The sequence below is a fragment of the Sebastes umbrosus genome, chromosome 10 (genome assembly GCF_015220745.1).
Source record: "Sebastes umbrosus isolate fSebUmb1 chromosome 10, fSebUmb1.pri, whole genome shotgun sequence".
In the NCBI taxonomy this organism is placed as follows: domain Eukaryota; kingdom Metazoa; phylum Chordata; class Actinopteri; order Perciformes; family Sebastidae; genus Sebastes; species Sebastes umbrosus.
Window position 1 is genome coordinate 9,387,606 of NC_051278.1, and position 12,587 is coordinate 9,400,192.

The following is a 12,587-nucleotide window of genomic DNA, read 5'->3' on the forward strand; positions in this document are numbered from 1 at the left end:
GGGCTGAGGAGGAATATGTGAAGAGATACATTTCAGCTGCTTTGTGTGAATTTGCGTTGTGTTGGTTGACGAATGAAGCATCTTACCCTAAAATATAGTAGTTATCAGTACAAGTATAACCTTCAATCTGTAAACATTGGTTCAGTATAAGTCTTTAAAACTGCTCTGTCTCACGTTATGTATGTTTGTGTCTGTATGTGTGAGCGAGTACAAGGATGTGTTTGTGGTGGCTGACCATGGCCTAAAATGCAGCAGACTTAAGCCTTTACAGTAGTGGGATGATAAGCCAAACCCATTTGCATGTCTACAGTTTCTCTCTGTGTGACCCACACTGACACTCACATTACTCAGAGGACTGCTGTCTGCTGGCCGTGTGTCAGCTCCTCGGGATAGCTGCAGCCTAGAAAATGCTGCTCAGCCAGGGGGAGAGGGAAGAGAGAGGAGGCGAGGATGGTGAATTACTTGGGGTAATTCACCACCAGTACTAATGCACTGATTGCCAAGGCGTGCCACCCACTAACGATTTGCATAAATAAATATTCAGTAATTATGCCGAGACCCTGTGCACGGAGGATCGCAGCAATTTCTGAAAATATCCTCCTGTCACGCTCTAAACTAGAAACTTCCGCATCCCTCGGAGAAATGCTGCTCTGCTTAAAAACACAACTACACCTACACTTATATTTTCTGTCTCGATGGGGCATTTAAGGACCGTATCAATGTTTTAATTTACTACAAATTACATATGCTTTAAAATGCACCATAGAGTTTGGACTAGACAATGGGTTTTCCTACCTTCCAGGCAGCCGCTGGTTTCAGGATGTATGAATATGAACTTACAGAGACTTGACACAGAGTCAGTTTGATTTTTTCATCAATATACATTATGCTTGTGAAAGGGAAATAAATACTTCATTTTAAAAGGCTTCCGGTTTGGCGATTTCAAGTATTAGTGTGAAGCTCCAACATCCGATACTTTAGAGTCTGGCTAAACAGCAACATTTAAAGTAAAATCACGTTGCAGATGCTAGGTTTAAAGGAATAGTTTACATTTTAGAAAAAACACTTATTTGCTTTCTTTCCGAGAATGACATGAGAAGATCAAAACCACTGTCATGTCTGTGCGCAGGCTGTTCTCGTACACCGTTCGTAGTCATACCTACGAAAAGTCATTTGTCCAATATCCCACAAAATAAATTCATATGTAATCCACGTAATCATGAACCAGGAAGTATAAAGAACGACAAACTCAGCGTAGGGAGGAGGTCGGGGTGGATGGGTGAGTCAAAAAACACTGGACTTTCGCCCAGGAGGCCGCTGTTCGTACGTTGATTTATTTGTCACGCAACTTCCGTATTTAAATTAAGCCACTTCCGGAGTTATTTTATCCCAAACCATGATCTTTTCCTAAACCAAACTAAGTCGATCTTTTCCTAAACCTAACTAATTATTAAACTAAAAACTGACACGTGCGTCACGTGTTGCTGGACATTCATAGGAAAACGCACACAAAAATGAGGAATAACTTTTCGTAGGAAATCATACGAACCGTTGTACGAGGATACGTTTCGCGTTAAATACATTGCTGAACTCTGGAGTCAATGTGTAATAATAACAGCACGTAACTCAAAACCACAAACTGAGTTTTTGAGGTGTTTGTAGGTGGATTTTTGAACTTTGCACACAGCCAGGCTAGCCGTTTCCCTCTGCTTTCAGTCTTTATGCTAAGCTAGGCTAATCACCTCTTGGCTCCAGATCCATACTTTACGCTCAGATAGACTGATACTGATCTTCTTCTCTAACGTCTAACAACACAGCTCATGAATATGAATTACTGTATTCCATCACAGCCTGAGGAGGTAGATTTATGTTGTATGCTAGCTCATGAAAACTGAGCTCACTTAACAAAATGCTGTCTTTTGGCACTTTCAGCCAGCTGACTGGCCGGACCATCTCAGTCAAGCAACTGAGAGTGAGAGTGATATGCAAAGTTCGATTCTACTCGATCCTTAAGCTAATGAGCAGAGGACTGCGGTGAAAACGGTGGATCAATGGTTTATGTGAATGTCGGTCTCTTTCTCTGCTCTTATTTCTGTCTCCTGACTCAGCAGGAAGGCTGAGGGAGTTACTCAGCAGGCAGAATGAAGGAGAGAGACGGTGCTGATGGGATTTTTTTTCATCCCAGTGGGGGTGTCCTGAGGCTACAGTGTGGGGTCTTAAAGGGAAATGCCACAGAGAACAAGAAATTATAAGGATTACAGTATTATCTGTAATTTCTTTTAACCGTTTAACTGATAGCATTAATCAGTAAAAAATCTTAATGTCGGTTAAACGGTTAATTATTAACATCCCTAGTTGGTTCGTTTGCTTTCACACCACAAACAACACTCAACAGAAACCACCTTTTCAGGTGGTCTCGGTCCAGTTGTTTGGTCCGCACCAGGGTTCGATTGACCGCTTTCACACCAGACCAAACAAACTGCACTAACCGGGCAAAGGGATTTCTTTTTTTTATCGTTTTAACCGAACCAAACAGGTTAGGTGTGAAAGCACCCTGAGGCTACTTTGAGATACAGAGCAAAGGTGGGCTACCCACATACTTACAGAACTGGAGTTACATCCAGGTAACTTCTAAGGTTATTTCACTTTGTCTCATTATATGAGACAGCTGCTGTGCAGAGTGCAGTGATCGTGGTGAGCAGACGGTTTGCAGCAGAGACGGCTTTGTTAGATGCATGTTACTGAAAAAGAGAAGTTTCTTTAATGTTGTCTTCACTATTTCCACGGCAGAATGTGAGAGTGTGTTTGTTTAATCATTATATCATTTAGTTAGGAGAGCTGTCTCACAATTTTGGATGATTGGATTATTAGAAATACTGATAATATGTTTACTATAGTAAGGGCCAAATGGAGGACTAACTATCAAACTATCAAGTAATAAACTCTCAAGAGCATCACATAGAAAAGCACTGCAAACTAACTGAGCAACAAATGTTACACACAATCATTTTCATTCAATCAACATCTTTAAAATAGGTCTGACAATCATCCGTTTAATGTGTTTTAATAACAACTTGATGCAGTTAGAGATCCACAGAGGCTAGAGTCTTGAATTTCAAGAGCATCCGTTAATAAAAAATGCAGAATTACTTAACGTTGCAATAACAAACATGCCGAACGCAGAAAATCTGCAGACTGTGGCAGAAGAAAAGAGGCCTATACCTCAATGCCAGACAGAGAGGGACACTTAACTGAATATTTACCACAAACTCTGAAAAAAGCAATTTATATCTAAAGGTCCAAGGATTCCTATTCTTCACTCGGTGCTCGTACTCTGAGCACTTTGATGCGTCAGTAAAGGGTTAGCTAGAGGTGGAGGCCAAAATATATAAAGGAGACGCGTCATGTGTCACCTTCAGACCTCTGGCTTCAGGGTCAGACAACACATCGGATGTGTGAATGACGTGTTCACACACATGTCGATGGGAACAAGGTTAAATACGGCAGCAGAGGAGGTTAGCTTTTGTGTTTAGTTTGTTGCCTTTCATTTGGCTTTAAAAGTATATAAAGTGAATACGTGGATAATTTGATTTATGGAAGATAATTTGAACATTAATCTCACTATCAGAATCTCTTTTTAACCTTCAAAACATATTTCTGCTTGTCCTGCAGGACAGCTAATGTCTTTCAAAGCAATTACGTGGTGTCACATTTTCTCCCACTGTTACCAATTTTTCTAATCAGGTTGATTAAATCTGGTTGCGAGCCAGCCATTAATCCCCACCTCTGCTACAGCACACAGCATCATGAGCGTTTTGACTTCCCTCTGACTTTCTCGTGCCGTCCTTCTCATCTATAGTGCAATTATCTCAGGAGAATGGCAGACCCCTGTGGTGAAGGAATTTCATATCAGCCATATCATAGTCATTAGATACACTAATGCACTCTATCATTTTCTGCTGTGATTATAATAGACTCATAATGTGCTTTTAATCCATGCTGGCTAACCTCCTCTCTCCCTTCCTCTGTCTCTGCTCCCGCATTTCCTCTTCCTTTCTCTCTCCCTCAGGTTTTGCGGTGAACCTCCAGGTGATTCTGGCGAACCCGCGGGCGCAGTTCAAGCGGCGCGGCTCCCAGCCGGGGATGCAGGAGTCCGACTTCCTCAAACAGATCACCAAGGTCACCGAGTTGGAGCCCAAGGCCAACAATTGCACCAGGGTCAGTAACCAGGCGCCGCTGTCACCATGGCAACTGATTGAAAATGCTTTTTTGACTGTGTAACAATTAAGGTCAAAGATCTTATGTGCTGCTTACAAATCGCTTCACACCAAGTACGTTTTGTCTGAAAAATTGCATGAAAATTTTATAAAAAATGATTTTGTAGGTTCTTATGATCGGGGGAAAGAATATTCGGACGGACCTCAATTTCAGCGGATTTCTGCCTGCTGAAAATATGTTTGACCAATGAAATCCTTTGTTCCAACTGATGTCATAAAAAATATTGCCGTCATTCTGCATAATAATTAGCTAAGTGTTGCACAGAGAGCAGGTATTTTCAGAGCAATGGGCGTAAGGGACTGTCGGACAAATGGTCTTCTTTCGGTCCAATGGGACATTTTTTTAACTATTGGTGTTTCGAAATATCAATGGGCCGTCCCCTTCTCAACATCCATTAATATACGACAAACACTACTAATTCAACAATCAAATAAAGGACAATATATGGCTTGAGATCGCCCAGCAGCAGGGATATGATGAAGATGGTCATGTAGCCGATATGCACTTTCTAATGTTATATGTTGGTCACGGACCGGGTCTAGCCACAACAGCTAACGTTATAGTGTTAGTATCAAATTTGAGGTCTGATTAGATGTATTGTGTAGGTAACGTCAGCCTCTAAGATATTGGATAGGTTTTTGTTGTGTGGAGTGGACACGGCACTATTTAGGAGGAAATTCATTTGGCCTCATCTACGAAAATGGAAAACGACAACGCAATATAATTTGTTCGCACTGGAACCGGTGTGCATAGTTGTCATGCGTAAATGTGCATGCAGATCTTTTGTATTCTCGCACCGTATTTTTCATCACACTGGTGAGAAACAGCTTTACAGCTTTATGCTGAAGTGGAGGACATTAAGTAATTGTGAAAACACAAAAGGTGTAGATACTTTTAAGTTCAATATTCAGAGATTCAACGAGGTTCATCCTCAATGACTTCGTAACAACCGGATTAAGTGTGCAGTGCATGATGAAGCTTGTCAGATTTTCCACAGGTGTTATTTCTTTACCTCATGACCTGATGCTGAAGCCCGGCACTAGGGTTGGGCGATTGGAGGAATTTATCAACGATTGGCTGAGTCCATCGCTGGTTGTCTTATTGGGAGATGTTTGTCATTTTATTGGGCTAATTTCATGGTCTGACTCCAAAGAACAAGCATATTTTCCCATCTAACTTGGTGAAATAAGGGTTTACTGACCAAAAAAGAGTTGGTGATTGTTGGAAAGTCTAAGACGGTTTTGGCGTCAGCATGTATCAGATATATTTCTGAAATAAACAGATGGTAGCTTTGCATTACACTCCTGATTTCTATGCACACTCCTTCCCTTGCACTTGTCTTTTAAGGGTCAATAAAAAATTAATTATAGTGATTTTTCTACATTTCACCTCTTACAGTCACTGCTGTCTGATTATGCAGGGCCAGGGGTCCCCTATATAATAAGTACGTTATCAGACCGCAGCCTTGCATAGTGAAGGTGGATGGCACTGACTAGGGTTTAATAAAAGCCCAGTTTATCTGTCTTGTGTGTGTGTGTGTGTGTGTGTGTGTGTGTGTGTGTGTGTGTGTGTGTGTGTGTGTGTGTGTGTGTGTGGCGCAGATATTAAATTTGCGTCATAATAATGGCTATCATCACAGCAGCATAACCATGGGGTATCTCTCCCCACTATTGACAGCATGAGTCATGCTTTGAGCTGGTGGCTGGGGCTAAACTTAGACACACAGAGCTTTGATTGGATAGAAATGGCGTTATAGCGCTATCAATTCTAGTTGTGTGCTTAGACAGCTCAGATCGATGCAGCTCATCTCAAATCACCACAGCCCCTGTTGGCACTTGGTTTTATGAAGCCACTCATCCTCTTGACAACCATCACAGAGCTGCCTTAAAGGACTTTTGTGAGAAATGGATTCTATTACATCTTTACCTTTTAAAGGAATATGTGGACTAAACGTCCCAAACCTATTTGTTCCAAGCAAGCACAGAGTCATTCATTTACAGTTTTTTTAATTATTTTTTTTTATTGCTTTTTTAAATAAAGTTTGAGGCAAGATTAGCAATGGGTATGTGAGTCATACCCTGACACTGAATTGTCTTTTTGAATGGTCTCAATCTCTAGTTTCAAGTCTTCTTCAATACAGCATGATTTTCATTTAGTAAATTATGGTCCCATTTAGAGTCAAATAGACCATAAAGCAGGGGATGCTTTAGGGCGTTGCTACGTTATGATTAACAGATCGCTACCACAGCGTTGTCTGGTCTGGGTGATGTGCGTGTTTTCATCTTACAACTTTAACCCTTTCATCAGGTGCCAAAGTTACATTTGCATGAGTTTTACACTGGAAGGAGATTTGCAATTCTAACATGAAGTACTGCATTTATTGTGTTGTATTTTACAACGAGTATTGTTTTATTACACGGCTGTGTAGAATACTCAATTCTGATTGGTCAATCACGGCGTTCTGCGGTCTGTAATTTCTCTATAACAGACCGTCACTATGGGTGCAGCTCTGATGTCGGACTCTGGCGGACCGTTTTTGTGTCGAAATATTGATTTCTTAAGTAAGTAGCCGTGTAATAAGCGGGATAATGTACAGCTAGCGGGTCATTGTTGTGAAAGATACCCCTTCAGGGCGATGAGAGACAGAGTACAGCATCGCCGTGTCGGGGATTCTTTCACAACAATGACCGGCTCGCTGTACATTATCCCTTACTTAAGATGTTTGTAGTAAACAATATCAAGACGATAATTTCAACTACTGGCCAAAAAATCCAGAAGTTGAGACGGACGTAGCAGCAGCAGGGCTTTGGTTTTTAGTTTTGTTGACGAATATATAGTAAACTGAATCATTTAATCCTGCTCCTATCTCTCCTTTACTCTGCACACAGTATTTTCATTCTCCGTGGAGAAAAGTGCAGCAAGCAGCTGCTTCACCTGGAATCAACAAATGTGAAATCTCAATTTACTGTTTCTCGCCGTATGTGTGCAGGTCACATCCTTGCACTCTTAAGTCCCTGGTGGGTTATGGGTAAATGTTTCCTGCAGGGAATAGGATAAAGACCCCCGGAGTTGCCGGATCATCATTTACAGCTGGCTGCTGCTGCTGCCGCTGCAGACAGCTCTGTGTTGAAACTATCATCATCATTATCAGCCCCATTACACTAATGGAGGTGCCCTGCCGCCGATATTAATACAGGCCATTAGCGGGCTATGACATCATCAGTCAACACCCAGCACCGTATAGACAAGAGGATGTTATATCAGCATTTATCACGTCACAGTTACAAAAGCAGCGGGACGTGACATCATAACTCTTGAAGAATCTTAAAGGAATAGTTTAACATTTTGCTTTTAAGTTAAGATAAGGTCTTAAAGGAACAGTGTGTAACATTTCGGGGGATCTATTAGCAGGAATGAATATAATATTTATAACTATGTTTTCATTAGTGTATAATCATCTGAAACTAAGAATCGTTGTGTTTTCATTAGCTTGGAATGAGCCGTTTATATCTATTTAGGGAGCGGGTCCTCTTCACGGAGTCCGCCATGTTGCTCAACCATGTTTCTACAGTAGCCCAGAACGGACAAACCAAACGCTGGTTCTGGAGAGAGACTTTCAAGTTTTTTTGTTACCTGAAGGCCACCGTAGTTCTCCAACACGTTTGTGAAACTGCGTTAACGTGAGCTGCAGAGTGCAAAACCGTGGTACCGCCAGCCAGCGTCCGATTTTCGTTGCTCCTAAAGTAGTGTTATTATGGTTAGGATGGTCTCTGAGCGAGGCGTATGTCGTTACCACGGTTTTGCACTTAGCGGCTCACATTACCGCAGTCCTGGAAAGGGAGGAGTGAGCGGAGGGGTACTCAGTTGGTTGCAATCTGCAACCACACCATTAGATGGCGCCAAATCCTGCACACTTTTTTTCACTTTAACTCTCAAATATGGTAAATATGTTGCTGGAGCCAGGTGACTGAAAGGACTGGAAACAGCTAAAACAACACATCTAAAGCTCATTAATTATGATGATGGTAAATCTAATTTGTTTAATCCGTAGAGAAATATTCATGTTAAAATGACTATATATGGTTTTAGAGGAATTTAGTCCAGCAGATAACCCCCCATTAAAAATGTTGTTACCTTGGACTTTTTTTCTTTTCTTTTTTTCTTTTAACCGTCTCCTGGCTGTAACTTTATGTTGAATGGACAGATATCTCTCGGCAAAAAAGCAAATATGTGTATCTCCCACAATGTCAGCTTTGCAGCTAATAGAGGGGCTTTATGGCTCCAAGCTATAGACCAGACCAGCATCGCGTCTTCGTCGAGGACAGACAGACAACACTTACGTGATTAATGCCTAACATGATTCAATCAAATATGTAGAGATGTCTGGATAAGCAATATCCGGCCACTGTGTTAATTTTTTTAAGTTTTCACGAACACTCAGGTTCAGGCATGGTCGCAAAATAATTATTAGACATGTGTATAAAACAAGCGTTTGTATAACAAGAGATGAATGCATACGAACTTACGAAATTACAATCCAGACATACATCAAATTGCATTGAAGTCTATGGGATCATCAGTTTTCTATCCCTGAAAAGGGAGCGCGACCTTAACTTTTTGCGAAGTACCCCTATGTGTCGGTCTGATGTATATGTAGTACATTACATAATTAAATGGCATCTTCAGTTATTGCACATTTCCTAGTTTGAATCCTAGCAGAACTGTAAATATCTGTGTTTGACAGATTCAAGTAACTCTCTAGAGTTATAATCTTAACCACTTTTGTCTGGTCTGAACTGTTGTGATCGAAATGATTGTAAATATCGATGCCCACTCCGGCAGCTGAGACACACCCTAACTCCAGGCTCTATCCACTTTGGGGAATGCACCTAGGATCAGATCACAGAGACAGAATCCCGACCTTGACTACGGAGGGCAGAAATGCTCATCTGATGGCCGGGTCAGTATCTGCAGGCGACTGACAGGAGCTGTAATGTAGTTAGAGCAGGAGAGTAATGGCAACAGACAGCAGTGACAGGACAAGAAAGGAGGGGGGAGGCCGGAACAGATGGAGACAGATGATAGCACAGTAGGAAGAGGAGATAGGGAAGAGAGGAGGGAGACTAAAAGCCTGTGTAGAGAAAAGGGGATAGGTAGATGAATTGACTGAAAATTGAGTAAAAAATGACACAGAGGAAAGCAAAGGGACGCAGGGACGTCTGCTGCCATGGGCTGAAACACTACACCGTTATTTCATTTGCATTGGCTCTCAGGTTTCTGCTAATTTTATTTTATTAATGTGGCTGAATGCATCTGTGACCACCTCTAGATCTGGTTTAGGTGATCTGATACTTAAAGCTTCTTGAGTGCATTTATAAATGGATTTAGTGAATTTTTGCCTCTCTGTGCAACTTGAGTCTTAAGTTTATTCTTTGGACTTTGGAAACAGCGGTTAAAAAAACTCTGAAGAAAGTAAATTTATGGTGTCAAATCTAAAATGATTTCCCACTTTTCTTCTGAGATGGTTTATTGCCATGATTATCTATTCAGCACCACAAACTTCCTCAATCTTGTGTTAGCTAATATGAGAGCAATTGTCTAGTTTACTGATGATGCAACAGGGCTCGCCATAGATCAGAGTGACAACGTTCATAACTTATTTTACAGACGTTGAATATTTCATTTTTGCCCAAGTTTGAATGATTTTTCAGTAAAAATGTCTTAAAAAAATAGTCTTTTTCATATTGGAAATGGTCAGTGCTCCTCGGCATCGGATACCGACACACGGAGGCGCCCTTTAGCGACAGTATGGGACACACCAGGCTTTCAACTAACTCCAATGTAAACCCACCCGCGGCGTTATGCGACGGTTAAATTAAGTGACATAGTATTAATAGCGTGAGAGTCCGCTCAGGGTGGTCAGTCTTTAGTCAAGTGACTGGTTAGTATTGTCAATCCCGTGAGTCGCTAGTCACGTGAGCCGTTAGTCAGTAAAATTAACATCAACCACGACTGTTTCCTAACCCTAACTAAGTGGTTCAGTTGCATAAACCTAACTTCCTGTGACTACAAAACTTTATTTTGAAAGAACACTTTGCATTTAACAAGCGGAAATTGACATGCCGTCCCCAACACATCCAAAAGTAAGATAAGTGGGGTACCCTTTGCGTCGGTCTCATCGAGCCAAGTAAATCGCATCTGTTACGGGTGGAGACAAATCCGATATTCGGGAAAGCACAAATAGAGGCTTTTTACGAATATTTCTTTCGTACAAATCGATCAGTGTTTTTTGCAGTTTGCTGCGCCTTTTATTTTTTCTAAATTGTTGCTATGCAACCACCGAATGAGTGCTAACATAAGCTTAACACCAGCCATGAAGTGTACGCTACTTAATAGTTAATAGTACAGTTTAGATTAATGAAACAATTTATGTTATATATATATATATATTAATGTTTTCTGTTCAGATCATGGTACCTACGGTTGGTAAAGTCATGTAGCTCCTGGTATCCAGCAAAAGTGAACGCAATGAGAAAAAATGCTAATGATGTCGGGCGTTTTTCCGCTCTGAGTTGAATATTTTTCAACTCAAGGTTTTCAGTGCGCTCCTGTAAAAACACGAGGTGCACAGAGCGGATAAACGCGAGGCGCTCAGCAACGTAAAATCAGTGTGTAAAATGCTTCACTCTCATCGAAAACAATTACAAAAAGGCTGTTAAAACACTCTGTGGGATCAGGGCCTTGCTGTGCCACTATTTCAACATAGAAGACGCAGATGCAGAGTGCGACTGGGAGGAGAGCGTTGGCCTGTTGCCCTGTAACTCAGCCTATATTGTTGGCAGTGTAGTAGTAGTATGATAAGTATATAGCCTGTTAGGCTGCTCTCCTTTTTGACAGCGAGATCCAAGTTCTGTCTGGCAGCATCTGCATTTCACAGTGCAGATCCTGTTAAACATCTGCAATGCCCAGGTCACCTACATTTCAAGCATCCTACCCTGGTATAAAGTGTTCATAAATATTAGACAGTTTATTGAAGCACACTGTAATATCTTGAAATTAGAAGTGTAATAAAAACAAAAACAAATCAAATCAGAAAATCAAAAAACAAAATATTTTGTACCAAATACCTCTATATCGATATTGTGACGATATTGTAGGGTCGACCAATGGTGCCTTTACAAAATATTTACACAATGAAATTTTTGTTAAATAATCATCAGTAATGTGGATATAATGATTAAGTGGGTAAAAAGGCAAATAATAGAACAGCTAGAACAATCAAATGACATCACTTTACTGTAATACAGCCTTTAAAACCAGGAAAAGACGACACTTGTGCCATATTACGACATCCAAAATCTAAGCATATCTAGTCTCATATCACGGTATCAATATAATATCGATATATTGCCGAGCCCTACTAAGATGTATCTTATTTCAAGGTAAAACTGGACACTGTTGCTACCCAATCCTCCTTTTGCTTCTCTAGAAATTCCTCCTCCTGATGTGGAGAAACAGGCCTGTCCTCTCCGTATGCTATTAAGGCAAAAATACTCTAACCTGGTGAAGCTTTTTGTCTCCACGTTGCCTCAGGGAGGAGGAGAAAGATAGAGCAGGAAGGAGGACAGAGAAGTAAAAAAACAAGAGCAAAGCCGTGAGAGAAAAAGTGGACGTGATGAATGAGGAAAAATGGAGAGCAAACTGTGCAGAAGTAGAAAAGAGAAGTGCGAGTCCGGGGCAGCAGGGAGGGCACTCTGACTGCATGATTAGTGAGTGTGCACACACACACACACACACACACACACACACACACACACACGTGCACAGACTACGCACACACGTTCGGCACCATTTTCCTCCCAGCTCTGGAGTGATGCTTAAGTGGCTGCTACATTAGCCTCGTTAGATATGCAAAGTGGGCCAATTAGCAGCACAGTGTGCAGGAAGTGACATGTTCCACCTGAAGAAGCCCAGAAACAGCAGCAGCCAGCAATAAATCATGCCTCTGTGAGTCTCTGTATGTGTGCGTGTGTTGCTTTGGACACAGGATTGTCACAAGCGTGAATTATAGGCTCATTAGCCATCGGCTAAAAAAAAACATTTTTTTACTCCAAATAACCTCACTTGAATCTCTGGGGGATTAAATGCGTCCCTCTCTACAGAAATCATTGCATCCATTGCTGTGTTTTCTCACCAATATATTGCTGTGAAATTGGAGAAAGAAATTCAGGAGGTGTCAGACTTGTTTCACGAGTGTGGAGTCCCTCCTGGCACACTTCAAATTCAACAGCAGGAGGATGCAATCTCTG

At 41.3% G+C, this 12,587-nt stretch overlaps 1 protein-coding gene across 2 annotated transcripts in view; it reads left to right on the forward strand.

Moving 5' to 3' along the window:
* Positions 1-12,587, forward strand: part of b3gat2 (beta-1,3-glucuronyltransferase 2 (glucuronosyltransferase S)) — a 55,626-nt gene that overhangs the window by 41,184 nt on the left and 1,855 nt on the right. The window contains exons 4-5 of one of the 2 annotated variants that reach the window (XR_005208556.1): positions 4,070-4,218; positions 11,872-12,047. Coding sequence is in view for 1 of the 2 variants with exons in the window: in XM_037782542.1 (XP_037638470.1) it covers positions 4,070-4,218 (149 nt within the window). In the remaining variant the exon portion in view is untranslated. The remainder of the gene's footprint in view (positions 1-4,069; positions 4,219-11,871; positions 12,048-12,587) is intronic. The other variant, XM_037782542.1, reaches the window with a different exon arrangement.